The sequence below is a fragment of the Tilletiopsis washingtonensis genome, assembly GCF_003144115.1.
Source record: "Tilletiopsis washingtonensis strain MCA 4186 unplaced genomic scaffold FA09scaffold_10, whole genome shotgun sequence".
Taxonomy (NCBI): domain Eukaryota; kingdom Fungi; phylum Basidiomycota; class Exobasidiomycetes; order Entylomatales; genus Tilletiopsis; species Tilletiopsis washingtonensis.
In genome coordinates, this window is record NW_020312007.1 from 609580 (window position 1) to 621591 (window position 12012).

A 12012-nucleotide genomic window follows, 5' to 3' on the forward strand; every position below is an offset into this window, starting at 1 on the left:
GCTCGTTCGGCCATGCTCATCAAGTCTGTCGGGCCATCGCTAAGGGGATGATGCCGTCTGCTACTGAGCAAAGGCGGCCCGGGACACTCGCTGTATCCCTCAAGCGCTCGGGGAAGGTGGGCTGCGGCGAGACGAGAGTCACACAGCGTTTGACCCGGGTCTTCCGGGTGCGCTTCTCGCGTTCTGCTGCCATCGCCTCTCTTCACTTGTACCCAAACGACGACCGCAAACATCCCAGTTTAGGGTCAGCAACATATCGAGCTCAAAAGCGAGCCGTTGGAAGGCGAGGAGGAGCGCCGGTGGGTCAGTGATGGCGAGGAGGCAGCCGCTGCGGGGCCTGCGGCGGCTGCGCGAGCGCGAGCACGGCGTGGGAGCAGCGCCCGCCTCGCGTCCGTGCGCCGCGGCGGTGCGTCATGAGAGATGCCTTCTCATGCACGCCTCGCCGGAAGTGGGACAAGCGAGCAGCTTCCCTCCCGACCACCACCACCGAGGCAGCCGAGCACTCAACTTCATCAGTATCCAGCACGAGACTGCGGCCTACATAAAGCGCAGGCCGCGCAGACTCGCCCCGCCACCACCACACCCTCTGCGACCGCTGCCCTCCACACGGCTGCGCCACGCTCATCGCCTCTGCGCCGCATCGCCGCACCACGCTCGATCTGCCTGCCTCTCCGCCGACGCAGCACCCGCTTTAGCAGCCTCTCCACCCTAGCGCATCCCGCTCCTGGTGCTCCCGGCGCGTGCTTGTGGCTCGGGCTGGCCGAGTGGGCGCCACAGGTCACAGGCCGACGCCGCACGAGCGACTCGCGCCCACTGGCCTCGACGCAGCCGGCAGCATGGCGAGCTCCGTCGCCTCAACCTCGAGCGCCTCGTCGCTCGTGCTGCCTCCACGAGTGCTGCCCGAGCTGCGCGCCGTGCCGCCCAACCTGCCCTTCGACGTGTTGGCGCACATCTTCGACTTTCTGCTGCTCGCCTCCTCCACGCCGCTCACCTGTCTGCTCATCTCGCGCGACCTCACCCGCGCTCTGCGACCACGAGCACATCAGAACGTCGTGCTCTCTTCGCTGCGCGGCCTCGATGCTTTCGCAGAGCTGCTCGAGCGTGACCCGGCTGTAGCGCGCCGCGTGCGCGCCATCTGGATCGCACCGCTCTCCGTCGCCTCGGACCTCGTACCCGCGCTTTCCCCCGCCGCAGCCGGGCGATCACCAGCGGCCATCCGTGCGCACACGCGTGTGCGCTCCATCTTGCGCTCCTGCCGCAAGCTGCGTCACCTGGCGCTCGACGGCGGCTTCGTCTCGCAGGAGGCGGCACGCGCGTTCGGCACGGCATGCAAGCCCGAGACGCTCTTTGCCATCAATCCGCAGAGCTACGTCGGCGGCTTTTCGGCGCCAATGTTTGCGAGATGCCGCAGACTGCACATGTGCGATGGCAGTCTGACGCATGAGGAGATCGACGAGATTCGGGCGATGCCTGGTGAGTGCTGTCACGAAGCATCAAGGACAGAAGCGCTGCGGCAAGGTGGAGCAGGAGAAGATCTGGGCGCCGCCGCGATAGTTGCACGCCAGCCAGAGCGCTCGGTGTGCAGCTTTCGGCGTTCCAGCCAGAATTTTGAGGGTCTGCTTGAGGCAACGTGTCGCGAGAGGGCCCGAGCCACCTAGAGCATGTTGGCTCGCGACGAGGCGGCAAACTGGTCGTCAGGCGGCGCCAGCACGCTAGGACACAGTCTCGGGCGGGAGCGTAATCTGGAGCGGGCAAGCTAGTTGAGCGCACGGTCGTGCCGTGCGTTGCGCCGGGGGGGGGGGGCATCGGAGTGGACAAATGTGCTGCCAGCTCGGCAGCCGATGCGCACTGCGGCTGGCAGTGGGCCGCGTGATGCTGTGCGCTCAGACACCGGTCCTCGACCCTCACACCTGCCATTGACAGCCAAGCCACTCACGCTGACGCTCCAATCGCTAGACCTGCGGGACTTCATGTGGACGTGCCCGCGCGACCACACGTACGTCGAGCGTGACGTCGATCTCTTCATGCGCATCCTCGCGCCCTCAGCGTCGGATCTGTACAGCTCGCTGCAGGCGCTCTCGATCGAGTCGTCGGGCTCGACGCCGCCGCCAGAGCGCTCGCGCAAGGCGGTGAAGCTGCGCAGTCTCAGCATGCGCTCACCAGACAGCCGCAGCTCCGCAGTCGGCACTGCCTTCCTTCGCGTCACGCGGCCACCGCCGACGCCTGGCAGCCAGGCGGCGCCGATGTACGTCGACTCGTCGGCGGCGCATGCGCGCGCCGTCCATCCGTCGGGCGTGCTGCTGCGCTCGCAGCCGCTGCCGGATGAGAGTCTGGTGGAGGAGTGGGATGCACTGCGCGATGCGCTGAGAGACCCGCTCTGCGGCTCAGCGTGGGGATGGAGTAGGCCTGCGACGCCCGACCAGGGCGAGGCAGACCCGAGCATGGCCTACCGCCGCTGCTTTGCAGAGTGGCACCAGCAGCTGACGGATGGAAAGCTCGAGGACGATGAGGAAGTGAAGCCGCAGCACGCAGACATGTAATCAAACCATACCATCCTTCTACTCTGTCCTGCAGCCTGGCGTGAAGGCGCTGCGAGCTCCTCTGCAGCTGCAAGACGGAGCGTCCAAGTCGTCTGACAGCGGCGGAGTGGTGCGATCACGCTTCTGCCGGCGGAATGGGCTGCCATTGCCGCCTGTGCCGCGGCGAAGAGCGTGATCCGGCCTGTCGGGACACAGCATGCCGCGAGCCCAGATCGCGGGAGGTGCCTGCGGCTCGGGAAGGAGGCCACTCGGGCGGCCTTTGCGGGCAGGCATGGAGGGATGAAAGCTCGCCATGCGGCGCCATGGGTGGCGGCGAGGAGCACGCACAGCGGTGGCAAGCAGCAAGCCGCAGCAGATGCCGCCGAGCTCTGCTGCTGGACCGATCGTCGGTGGCGGTCGAGCCTCGGCAAGCGGCTAGTCGAGACCGCTGGTCTGGGCCGGGAGACACCAGGTGTCCTGCAGAAGCTGCTGCTGCACTGGACTTGCGGGGGTCGTCGGCGCTCGCCACAGCCGGCGAGACTGTCGGACTCCGACACGCGGCAAGCACGACAGCGATACAGTCTGTGAGAACAGCGCCGTCGGCCGCCACCGCCAAGCTCGCGCCTTGTCCGCCCAACGAGAAGGGCAAGACAGCGGCGAGCGCAGTGCACAGGAGTAGGAGCAAGGCCATGTCCTGCGACTGACCGATGGCCACGAGCAGCACTCGCAATATCGTCGGCTCAGTCAATCACCAGGCGGGTGCGGCCACCCTATAGCAGCAGCGCCCGTCTCTTCAGCATTTCAGGTCTCGAGGAAGGATTTGGCAGCAAGTTTATCGCGATGCTGTCATGCATGCAGCACCACCATCTGGTGGCGCTGTCAGGTGCTGGAGAGGACGCCTCTGTTCTGCGCGGAGAGGCGCTGTCCAGCCCCTCTCGATGGCGCCTTCGCCAGGGCTGCGCGGCCTCCGAGCTTGCTGCACCCCCATCCGTCGTCGCAACTGCCTCTTTGCGAAAGACTGCACTTGCTGCGCTTGATACTCATGCAACTCGATGTGTGCAAAGAGCAGGAGACAGAACTCGAGGCCTTCTCTCCAATGAGTCGCCACTCTGGAGTGAAGGGCCACCTGCTCGAGATCACAGCTGAGGGCCCTCTGAGGCGAAAGAGCAAAAACAGCTCGTGAGGGCAAGGCTCGAGCGGAAAGCATCTTCCCGCCGCAGGACGGGTCCGTGCTGTGGGTGAGACGGCATGAAGCGGCCCTGCGGTGCGTTTCCCGGCGGCTCGGTGAGCACGACGGCTCATGCTGCGGCTAAGGGCTCGGATGCCGAGGATCTCGCGTCGCTGCGAAATGCGTTTTGCCGCATCTCAACGGGCACGCTCGACGTGCAGCGGTGTGGCGTTGTACCTGAGCTGTGCCCCTTTCCGAGCGCTAGCAATGCCTTAGTGCCTGGGCAGCGGCCCTGGACTGGCCGTCGCCTGGCCGGGGGCCGAGAGCGCTCCTTCGAGGCGGTCGCGTGCTCGCGTCGGACCCCTGAGCGGCGACGAGCGTGCGCGGCGCGCGGCACATGCGCGCAGCAGCAGAGCGTGCGAACGCCTCCGCATGGCGCGCGTGGCCGGTCGCTCGTGCCTGGCTGCTGAGTGCTCTCTATGCAAGGCCAGACCGCGAGTGCAGCTTCATGCAGCATGGCGCACGAGCAGAGAAATAGGAGCAAGATGCTGCCTCGATGTGGTGCTTCGCAGGCGCCGGTGCAGAGCGAGCGAGCCGGCATCGGCGTGGCCGACGCCGCATTCGCGTCGACACCGCGCCCGCGCGCAGGCGCGCGCAGGAGCCGGGCCGCGGCACGCGTGCGGAGGCGGCGGCGGCTGCGAACTCTGCGATGTCGCCATATGTCGCCATCGCGTGCTCGCGGCACGGCGCCAGTGTGCGCTGCTCAGCGCTCCACCACCATACCTCCGAGGTGGAGACGCCCGAAGACGCCTTCTTGGCTGCGTTGCCTCTCCGCATCTGCCGCTGTCACGGCGTGCGCCGCTGCCGTCTGCGTGCAGCACGCTCGCCACACTCGCCTATCGCCGGGCACCGGCCGGCCGGGCCTCTCGACGACACTGCGCGCTGCACCACCGCTGATGCCACTTGCCGGCCTTTGCCTCTGACGCTGCCCTCCCGCCTTCCGCGCCTGCACAGCCGGACACCGTTTTGCCGCGCGCGCATCAAGCATGAAGCCGCAAGGGTCATCTCAGGGCGTGAGTGGCAGCCAGAGTGCAGCAGATGTGGCCCAGCACGGCACAAAGAGGCGTGCAGGACGAAGGGCTCTGATGGCGGCTGGGCGTGCGCGTGCGCTCGTGCGATGGGCATTCGCCGCGCTGCTGCCGCCCGCCCGCGCCTGCCGCGCCGCCCGCCGCCCGCCGCCGCACGCGCCGCGGTCCAGCCCGTCCCCCGCGCCTCGGCCTCATGCGCGCATGGCGCAAGAGGAGGCGGAGCGATCTGCCACCGACGCCCGCCGCGCTCATCTTCTCGCCCGCCCGGCCATGGCAAATCCACATAAGCAGCAGCTCCTCGGGCTGCACCCTTCTTCCTGCACACACACCTCGACGACGCCCATCCTCGCCCCGCTCTCGACTCCCCGCCCGCGGCTCTCGACTCGCCTCGCCACACCTCTCTCCGCGTCCGTGGCCCGCTGAGGCACGCGACTGCACCGCCGCACCCTCCACCTCCCTGCACCCTCGCTCGCGCCCGCCATGGTCACCTTTGCCAAGACGGACGAGGCCGGCGCCGCCACGGGCGTCGCGTCCAAGCCCGACAGCGCCGTTGTGCGCACGCTCAAGAACATCGTGCGCTACGATGATACCGAGGCGAACCGCCTGGGCGTGCCTATGGTCGACAGCAAGTCGTGGTTCACCGAGATGATCGACAGCCCGCGCAACATGGTGAGTAGGCATGCCAGAGTGTGGAGTGAGGCGCAGCGCTGACCTCGACCCTCCAGGCCGTCAACTACCTCGACTCCTTCTTTCCCTTCACCAAGTGGATCCTCTCGTACAACCTGCAGTGGCTGATCGGCGACCTCATCGCCGGCATCACCGTCGGCCTCGTCGTCGTGCCGCAGTCGATGGCGTACGCCAAGATTGCGCTGCTGCCCGTCGAGTACGGCCTCTACTCGTCGTTCGTCGGTGTCGTCATCTACGTGCTCTTCGCCACGTCCAAGGACGTCACCATCGGCCCCGTCGCCGTCATGTCGCTGCAGACGGCCAACGTCATCCGCGCCGTGCACGACAAGGTCGGCACGGAGCTCTACACGAACCCGCAGATCGCCTCGGCGCTGGCCTTCATCTGCGGTGTCGTGACGCTCGGCATTGGCCTTGTGCGCATCGGCTGGATCGTCGAGTTCATCCCGCAGCCGGCGGTGGCGGGCTTCATGACGGGCTCGGCCATCACCATCTGCGCCGGCCAGGCGCCCAAGCTGCTCGGCCTCAGCGCCGTGCAGACGAGCGGCCCGGCGGCGTACGAGGTCATCATCAACACGCTGAAGCAGCTGCCCAACACGACGATCGACGCCGCCTTCGGCATCACCGCCCTCGTGTCGCTGTACCTGATCCGCTGGGCGTGCAACGCCCTCCCGCGCCGCTACCCGCGCTGGGCGCGCACGTGCTTCTTCATCTCCGTCTTCCGCAACGCCTTCGTCATCATCGTGCTCACGGCGGCGTCGCGCATCTGGCTCGGCCCGCAGAACCCGAAGCGCTACCCGATCTCCATCGTCAAGACGGTGCCCAGCGGCTTCCGCCACATCGGCCAGCCGCTGCTCTCGTCGCAGCTCTTCAGCGACATGGCCGGCCAGATTCCCGTCTCGGTCATCATTCTGCTGCTCGAGCACATTGCCATCTCCAAGTCGTTCGGCCGCCTCAACAACTACAAGATCAACCCGAACCAGGAGCTCGTCGCCATCGGCGTGACGAACCTCATCGGCCCGGCGTTCGGCGGCTACGCGGCCACCGGCTCCTTCTCGCGCTCGGCGATCAAGTCGCGCTCCGGCGTGCGCACGCCGCTGGCCGGTTGGGTGACGGCCATCATCGTGCTCATCGCGCTGTACGCGCTCAGCGGCACTTTCTACTGGATCCCCAACGCCGGCCTCGCCGCCGTCATCATCCACGCCGTGCTGGACCTCATCGTGCCGCCGTCGGCCGTGTACAAGTTCTGGCTCGTGTCGCCGTTTGAGGCCGTCATCTTCTTCGGCGCCGTGCTGCTCTCCATCTTCCAGAACCTCGAGGTCGGCGTGTACTTCTCCGTTGCCGCGTCGCTGGCGCTGCTGCTGATCCGCATCGCGCGCCCGCGCGGCCGCTGGATGGGCATCGTGCGCATCAGCCACGGCGACGGCACGGTGACGCCGCGCCGCAACAGCGATGCGAACGTGCCGCAGCGCGAGGTCTTCGTGCCGCTCGACGACGGCAACGGCCTGCGCGACCCGTCCGTGCACGTCGAGCCGCCGCCGCCGGGCGTGCTCATCTTCCGCTTCGAGGAGGCCTTCACCTACCCGAACGCCTCGCACCTCGGCGACCTGCTCATCGACCGCGCCAAGCAGCTCACGCGCCCCGGCGCCACGAGCCTGTACAAGACCAACGGCGACCGCCCGTGGAACGACCCCGGACCGGTCAACCCGATCTTCGGCAAGGTCGGCCGCTCCGTACTCTGCGGCTCTGCGCGCCGCAACGCCATTGAGCGCCACGGTGCCAAGCTCGAGGCCGAGGCCAACGCCGCCGACGACCCGCGCCCGCTGCTCCGTGCTTTCATCTTCGACTTCTCGTCTGTCGCCAACGTCGACACGACGTCGATCCAGACGCTCGTCGACGTCAAGAAGTCGCTCGAGCGCTACGCCGGCCAGACGGTTGAGTGGCACTTCAGCGGCATTCTCTCGCCCTGGATCCGCCGCGGCCTGCTTGCCGGCGGCTTCGGCACGGGCCAGGCGAACCGCCTCGTGACGGAGATTGCACCGGTCGTGCGCGCCACGCACGAGGACAACGACGGGCGCGAGGAGGAGGAGGAGGCCGACCGCCGTGCCAACGCCATCGACAACGCCCTGCAGGACGGCCGCAACCCGGCCGTCTTCCGCCCAAACCGCCAGGGCCTCAGCGAGCTCGAGGCCGGCCTGGCCGGCGACCGCGACGCCACGCGCAGCCACGTCAACGTGGCGCCGCGCGAGCCGTACACGGACCCCTTCCTCGTCGACCCCAACGCCATCGTGCCCACGACGGTGCGCAACACGCGCTCCTCGACGTCGTCGTCGGACGACGTCAAGCTCTCGCCGCACAGCACGGGCGTGCCGCACCTCGCCTCGCAGACCAAGCATGAGGACGACAATTCGAGCATCGACGGCGACGCCGAGTCCATCCGCTCCGTGCCCGTCATCTGGAACCAGAGCCTCACACCCTTCTTCCACCTCGACACCTCGTCCGCGCTCGCTGCCGTCACGAACACACGCAAGTAAAACCGCTTCACCAGCGCCGTGCTTCCCGTCTTTCCCGCTTTTGGGCCACCCAGTTACCCCTTCCTCGCTCCTGCCGCCTAAGCTGCCTACCCTACTGTCACCTGCACGCACGTTTTCGGAATCTCATACACGCCTAGCTGCGCTGATGATTTCAACCTCACTGTTTGACGTCTGGAGTGTGCTAGACCAACTGAGCGCTCTGCTGCGCTTGTCTGCTGCGATGCACCGCGGCTGTGGGCGGCAGCCGCATCCGACGCCTGCGGCTGTGCGTGAGGGAAGGTTAGAGCGCCACGATGTCGTGCTAGCGCAGGCCGCACCTGTGCGCCGCACGATGCCGCTCCGTAGCATGCCGGCACGCAGCATCAGGAGGCAAGGACTCGACTGCGGACTTAAGCTGCTACCGTCCGCAGACAAGCTGCTATGTCCGCCGAGGCATGTGCCTGTGCCTGGTCTCGAAGTGGGCGGAGCGCGAAGCAGGCGTGCGGAGCTCGACGGGGCGCGAGGTGACCACCGGGCGGCACCGAGCGCGCGCGTCCGCGGCCTGGTGCGCCTCGGATGTGCTTCTCCGTGGCCGTGACAAACGCATGGAAGCAGCGAGTATTCCGCAGAGGGGCCAGACAGGAGCAAGTGAGGTACAAGCCGAAAGCCTGCCGAGCTCACAGCAGCACAGACGCAGCAAAGAGGCCTCTTGCGCGGCGGAGAGAAGCACAGCGGGCAGGCGCGCCCGAGCTTTCATGTCAGGCCGGCCGACGCAGGGTTCAGCGAAATTCGTGCGCGGCGCGTCTCGTGCGCCTTGCGCTTACGCACGGCCTCCACGCTGCTTGCGCATACATAAGGCAGCCGCCGCCGCTGCTGCTGCTGCTGCCCACCACCACCTCTCCTCCACCTTAAACCCCGCCATGTCCGATCTTAAGAACGTCGTCATCGTCGGCGCCTCCAGCGGCGCAGCCCTCGCGCGCCAGCTCGAGAAGAAGCTGCCCTCCTCGCACCGCATCGTCAGTCCTCCACCACGCGCACCGCCACGTGCCACTGCTGACTCCTCCCGCAGGTGCTCATCGACTCCAACGAGTCGGCTTACTGGCCCATCGGCGGCCTGCGCGCCGCCGTCAAGCCGGGCAGCGAGGAGCAGATGTTTGCGCCGCTCAAGGGCTTCTTCAAAGAGGGCAGCCGCCACGTCGTGCTGCCGCTCACCAAGGTCACCGCCATCAGCAACAGCAGCGTCACGCTCGAGGAGGCGCGCGACGGCTTCGGCACCGAGATTGCGCTGGACCTCGGCGTCATTGCTACTGGGTGAGTGCGCCGATTGAAGCGGCTCCGGACGGCGGCTGACGGTGCCCTAGCTCTACCTACCCTTCACCCATGCGCTCCGAGGACGCCGTGACGGCAGAGGCCAAGGCGGCGCTGAAGAAGAAGCAGGACGAGGTGGCGCGTGCAGAGAGCATCCTCATTGTTGGTGGCGGGCCGGTCGGCATTGAGTTGTGAGTGCTTCTGCAGCGCAGCGCCAGCGCAGAAGGCTGACAGGCCCTCTGCAGCGCGGGCGAGGTCAAGGACGTGCACCCCGACAAGAAGGTGACGCTGTGCACGAGCGGCAAGACGCTGCTCTCGCCCGACTGGAAGCCGGCGTTCCCCTCCAAGCTGCACAACCAGCTCGTCAAGCTCGGCGTGACGGTCCAGTACGAAGCCAAGATTGACCTGCCAGAGTCTGTCAACTCTGCCGAGCTGCTCAGCGAGGCCGTCGAGATCAGCACGCCCGCCGGCCCGCTCAAGACGGACTTTGTGCTCATTGCCAGCGGCGGCAAGCCCAACACGCAGCTCCTGCCCGACGCGGCGCTCGACGACTCGAAGCGCATCAAGGTCAACGCGCAGAGCCTGCGCGTCGAGCACGCTGAGCTCGACAAGTGGTTCGCCATCGGCGACGCCAACAACGCGCCGGGCTCCAAGACGTACATGTCCGCCTCGGCACAGGCGCCCGCCGTCGCCGCCAACATCGTCGCCGCGCTGTTCCAGTCCAACACGATCAAGGCGTACAAGCCGCCGGGCGCCATCATGGTCGTGCCCATCGGCACGTCCGGCGGCGCGTCGCAGCTCAGCATCGTCGTGCTCGGCGAGTGGGTCACGTCGCTGGCCAAGGGCAAGGGCCTGCTGCTCGGCATGTGAGTAGTTGTGATAGGATGAAGCGAGGACTGCGCGCTGACGCTGCTGTGCCCAGGTTCAAGGGCACCTACGGCATCTAAGCCCCCCAATCTCGCGCTCCCTCATTGATATCCCACCGAGCCAGCTCGACTTATGACCACGACCGATGCCACCCCGTTCGACTGGCCTATAATTAGATTATCGTCACAAGCGCACGTCTAGATGTGGTGCGGATCAGCTGGAAGGGAACTTGGCCGTGCCGACGCAGGGCTGGAAGAGCGTCTGCAGGCGCGGGTCAGCGTGTGCTGGCAGGTGAGCAGAGCAGGAGGCACGCACCTCGAGGAAGTGCTCGCCGGCGCGCAGGCCCTGCACATTCTTGAACGTCTGCGCAAGTCCGGGCACGAACGCATTGCCCAGCGTCACGTCGCCAGTCACTGGCCGGGACATCAGCTGGGTGCGCAAGCTTTGGACGCGCAGCGCACGCACCGAAGTACGGGTTGGTCTCGGGCAGGTCGTACGTGGTCGGGTGGTAGACACATGAGTTGAGCGTGGCATTGGCCTGCGAGGGCGGTCAGCGGTGGAGCGGCGCAGCCTCGCACAAGACTCACATAGCCTTGGTTCGCAAAGTCAAGGAAAAGATCGAGGCTGCGCGGCAATCTCAGCGCTGGCTTGCCGCCTTGACAGTCCGCCGCAAGGTCCTGCTCACCTGTACTTCTCCTGTCCTGGCGCAGTGCGCGCGACATTGATGTCGTACACCAGCTTGCCGAGCAGCGTCTTGGCCGACGAGCCCTCGCGGCCGCCGCCGAGGTCTGCCGAGGCGCCCGGGTTGGGCGTGAAGAGCGAGTAGACCAGCCGAGCGGCCGTCAGGACGCGCGTGAAGAGCGGCAGCACATCACTGCATGCAGGAGTCAGCAGAGGTGACGAGATCGGAGCGGGATGACGCCGCACATGGAGAGAGCGAGCGCCGGCTGGTGGATGAACGGCGTCTTGCCGTCGCCCGACTGGTCTGTCCACGGCACCTGCGATCCGCCTCCATCAGCATACAGTCAGTAGAGCATTTTTACACCAGCTGCTCACCGCGAGGCGCGTGACGTAGAAGTCACCAGCAGGCAGGCCGTTGCTGTGCAGATCCTGGTCCAGGCCCGCCTGCAGCACCAGAGGCCACTGGTCGGCCGCGAGTCCGGGCACGGGGTGCGTCGGCAGCAGGCTGACGCCGGCGGGCACGAGGCTCTGTGCCAGGCTGCGTGCGATGGGCAGGACCATGACGGTGCTGTTGTAGCGCGCCGTGATGGCGTTCGGGTAGCGCGCTTCCAGCAGGTTGGTGCCGGGGTACTGCGTGACGAGGCCGCGCGGCTCGACGGCGGCTGCGGCTGCGGTGGCAACGGCGCCGAGCAGCAAGAGGAGCAGCGAGTGCAAGGCCAACATAGCGACGGCTGCTTGGGGAATAGATAGATGGACGTGGTCGGGAAGCACGATGCGGGCGCGGCCACATGGCGTGTTCCTGGGCAGCAGCGGCCGCGCTAAGGGGGCCGAGCGGTACCGCTCCTCAGCAGCGCAGCGAGCAGCCTCCATGCGCGGCGCAGCTGCTCAGCCGAACTTGCAGCGCTTGAGTCGGAGGCCAAGACGGCGAGAAGAAGCCCTGAGCTGTTGTGTTGCAGCACAGAGACTGGAGGCACACCTGCGGCGTCGTACACCGCCTCCACCGCCCCTTGAGCATCTCGCGGCGCGGCGCTCGGTGACTTCTCGACGCGCAGACAGCAGCGCAGGAACGCAAGCCACAGCTCGCCGCTCGGCAGACACGCCAAGCTCGACGCAGCCTGTGCTCCATCCGATTGCAACTGCTGCTCTCGTTGCCGAATGTGGCCGCCTTGACGGCAGATGGAGTG

The 12012-nt window shown here is 67.0% G+C and overlaps 6 protein-coding genes across 6 annotated transcripts; 5 read left to right on the forward strand and 1 right to left on the reverse strand.

Moving 5' to 3' along the window:
* Positions 1 to 836: 836 nt before the first annotated feature.
* Positions 837 to 2540, forward strand: FA09DRAFT_338716 (hypothetical protein; the record flags this gene model as incomplete). The annotated part of the gene is made up of 2 exons (XM_025744138.1): positions 837 to 1473; positions 1957 to 2540. The coding sequence occupies 2 exons, from the start codon at positions 837 to 839 to the stop codon at positions 2538 to 2540; spliced, it is 1221 nt and encodes a 406-aa protein (XP_025598583.1).
* A 41-nt stretch (positions 2541 to 2581) lies between these two features.
* On the forward strand, positions 2582 to 3311 carry FA09DRAFT_24856 (hypothetical protein). Its single transcript, XM_025739680.1, has one exon. It carries the CDS (start codon positions 2675 to 2677, stop codon positions 3221 to 3223), a length of 549 nt encoding a protein of 182 aa, XP_025598584.1. The 5' UTR covers positions 2582 to 2674; the 3' UTR covers positions 3224 to 3311.
* Positions 3312 to 3363: 52 nt separating this feature from the next.
* On the forward strand, positions 3364 to 4203 carry FA09DRAFT_329905 (hypothetical protein). The gene has a single exon (XM_025742381.1). The coding sequence runs from the start codon at positions 3768 to 3770 to the stop codon at positions 4155 to 4157; it is 390 nt and encodes a 129-aa protein (XP_025598585.1). The 5' UTR covers positions 3364 to 3767; the 3' UTR covers positions 4158 to 4203.
* A 796-nt stretch (positions 4204 to 4999) lies between these two features.
* Positions 5000 to 8138, forward strand: FA09DRAFT_318638 (putative sulfate permease). Its single transcript, XM_025740909.1, has 2 exons — positions 5000 to 5444; positions 5501 to 8138. Exons 1-2 carry the CDS (start codon positions 5256 to 5258, stop codon positions 7991 to 7993), a joined length of 2682 nt encoding a protein of 893 aa, XP_025598586.1. The 5' UTR covers positions 5000 to 5255; the 3' UTR covers positions 7994 to 8138.
* Positions 8139 to 8873: 735 nt separating this feature from the next.
* FA09DRAFT_329907 (FAD/NAD(P)-binding domain-containing protein) lies at positions 8874 to 10334 on the forward strand. The gene is made up of 5 exons (XM_025742382.1): positions 8874 to 8988; positions 9042 to 9283; positions 9334 to 9471; positions 9526 to 10146; positions 10203 to 10334. The coding sequence occupies exons 1-5, from the start codon at positions 8893 to 8895 to the stop codon at positions 10225 to 10227; spliced, it is 1122 nt and encodes a 373-aa protein (XP_025598587.1). The 5' UTR covers positions 8874 to 8892; the 3' UTR covers positions 10228 to 10334.
* FA09DRAFT_329908 (hypothetical protein) lies at positions 10301 to 11967 on the reverse strand. Its single transcript, XM_025742383.1, has 7 exons — positions 11204 to 11967; positions 11075 to 11145; positions 10833 to 11021; positions 10735 to 10771; positions 10613 to 10685; positions 10463 to 10560; positions 10301 to 10408 (listed from the first exon to the last, which is right to left on the reverse strand). Exons 1-7 carry the CDS (start codon positions 11549 to 11551, stop codon positions 10361 to 10363), a joined length of 864 nt encoding a protein of 287 aa, XP_025598588.1. The 5' UTR covers positions 11552 to 11967; the 3' UTR covers positions 10301 to 10360.
* Between the last annotated feature and the right edge of the window lie 45 nt (positions 11968 to 12012).

What these genes read in the sequence shown, in the direction of transcription:
- FA09DRAFT_24856 (XM_025739680.1), top strand. Translation starts at nt 2,675, where the DNA reads ATGGGCTGCCATTGCCGCCTGTGCCGCGGCGAAGAGCGTGATCCGGCC.
- FA09DRAFT_329905 (XM_025742381.1), top strand. Translation starts at nt 3,768, where the DNA reads ATGAAGCGGCCCTGCGGTGCGTTTCCCGGCGGCTCGGTGAGCACGACG.
- FA09DRAFT_318638 (XM_025740909.1), top strand. Translation starts at nt 5,256, where the DNA reads ATGGTCACCTTTGCCAAGACGGACGAGGCCGGCGCCGCCACGGGCGTC. An exon ending in TCGACAGCCCGCGCAACATG is followed by an intron (nt 5,445 to 5,500) that starts GTGAGTAGGCAT and finishes TCGACCCTCCAG; the next exon opens with GCCGTCAACTACCTCGACTC.
- FA09DRAFT_329907 (XM_025742382.1), top strand. Translation starts at nt 8,893, where the DNA reads ATGTCCGATCTTAAGAACGTCGTCATCGTCGGCGCCTCCAGCGGCGCA. An exon ending in CTCGGCGTCATTGCTACTGG is followed by an intron (nt 9,284 to 9,333) that starts GTGAGTGCGCCG and finishes ACGGTGCCCTAG; the next exon opens with CTCTACCTACCCTTCACCCA. An exon ending in AAGGGCCTGCTGCTCGGCAT is followed by an intron (nt 10,147 to 10,202) that starts GTGAGTAGTTGT and finishes TGCTGTGCCCAG; the next exon opens with GTTCAAGGGCACCTACGGCA.
- FA09DRAFT_329908 (XM_025742383.1), bottom strand. Translation starts at nt 11,551, where the DNA reads ATGTTGGCCTTGCACTCGCTGCTCCTCTTGCTGCTCGGCGCCGTTGCC. An exon ending in TCTACGTCACGCGCCTCGCG is followed by an intron (nt 11,146 to 11,203) that starts GTGAGCAGCTGG and finishes GGCGGATCGCAG; the next exon opens with GTGCCGTGGACAGACCAGTC. An exon ending in CGAGACCAACCCGTACTTCG is followed by an intron (nt 10,561 to 10,612) that starts GTGCGTGCGCTG and finishes TGTCCCGGCCAG; the next exon opens with TGACTGGCGACGTGACGCTG.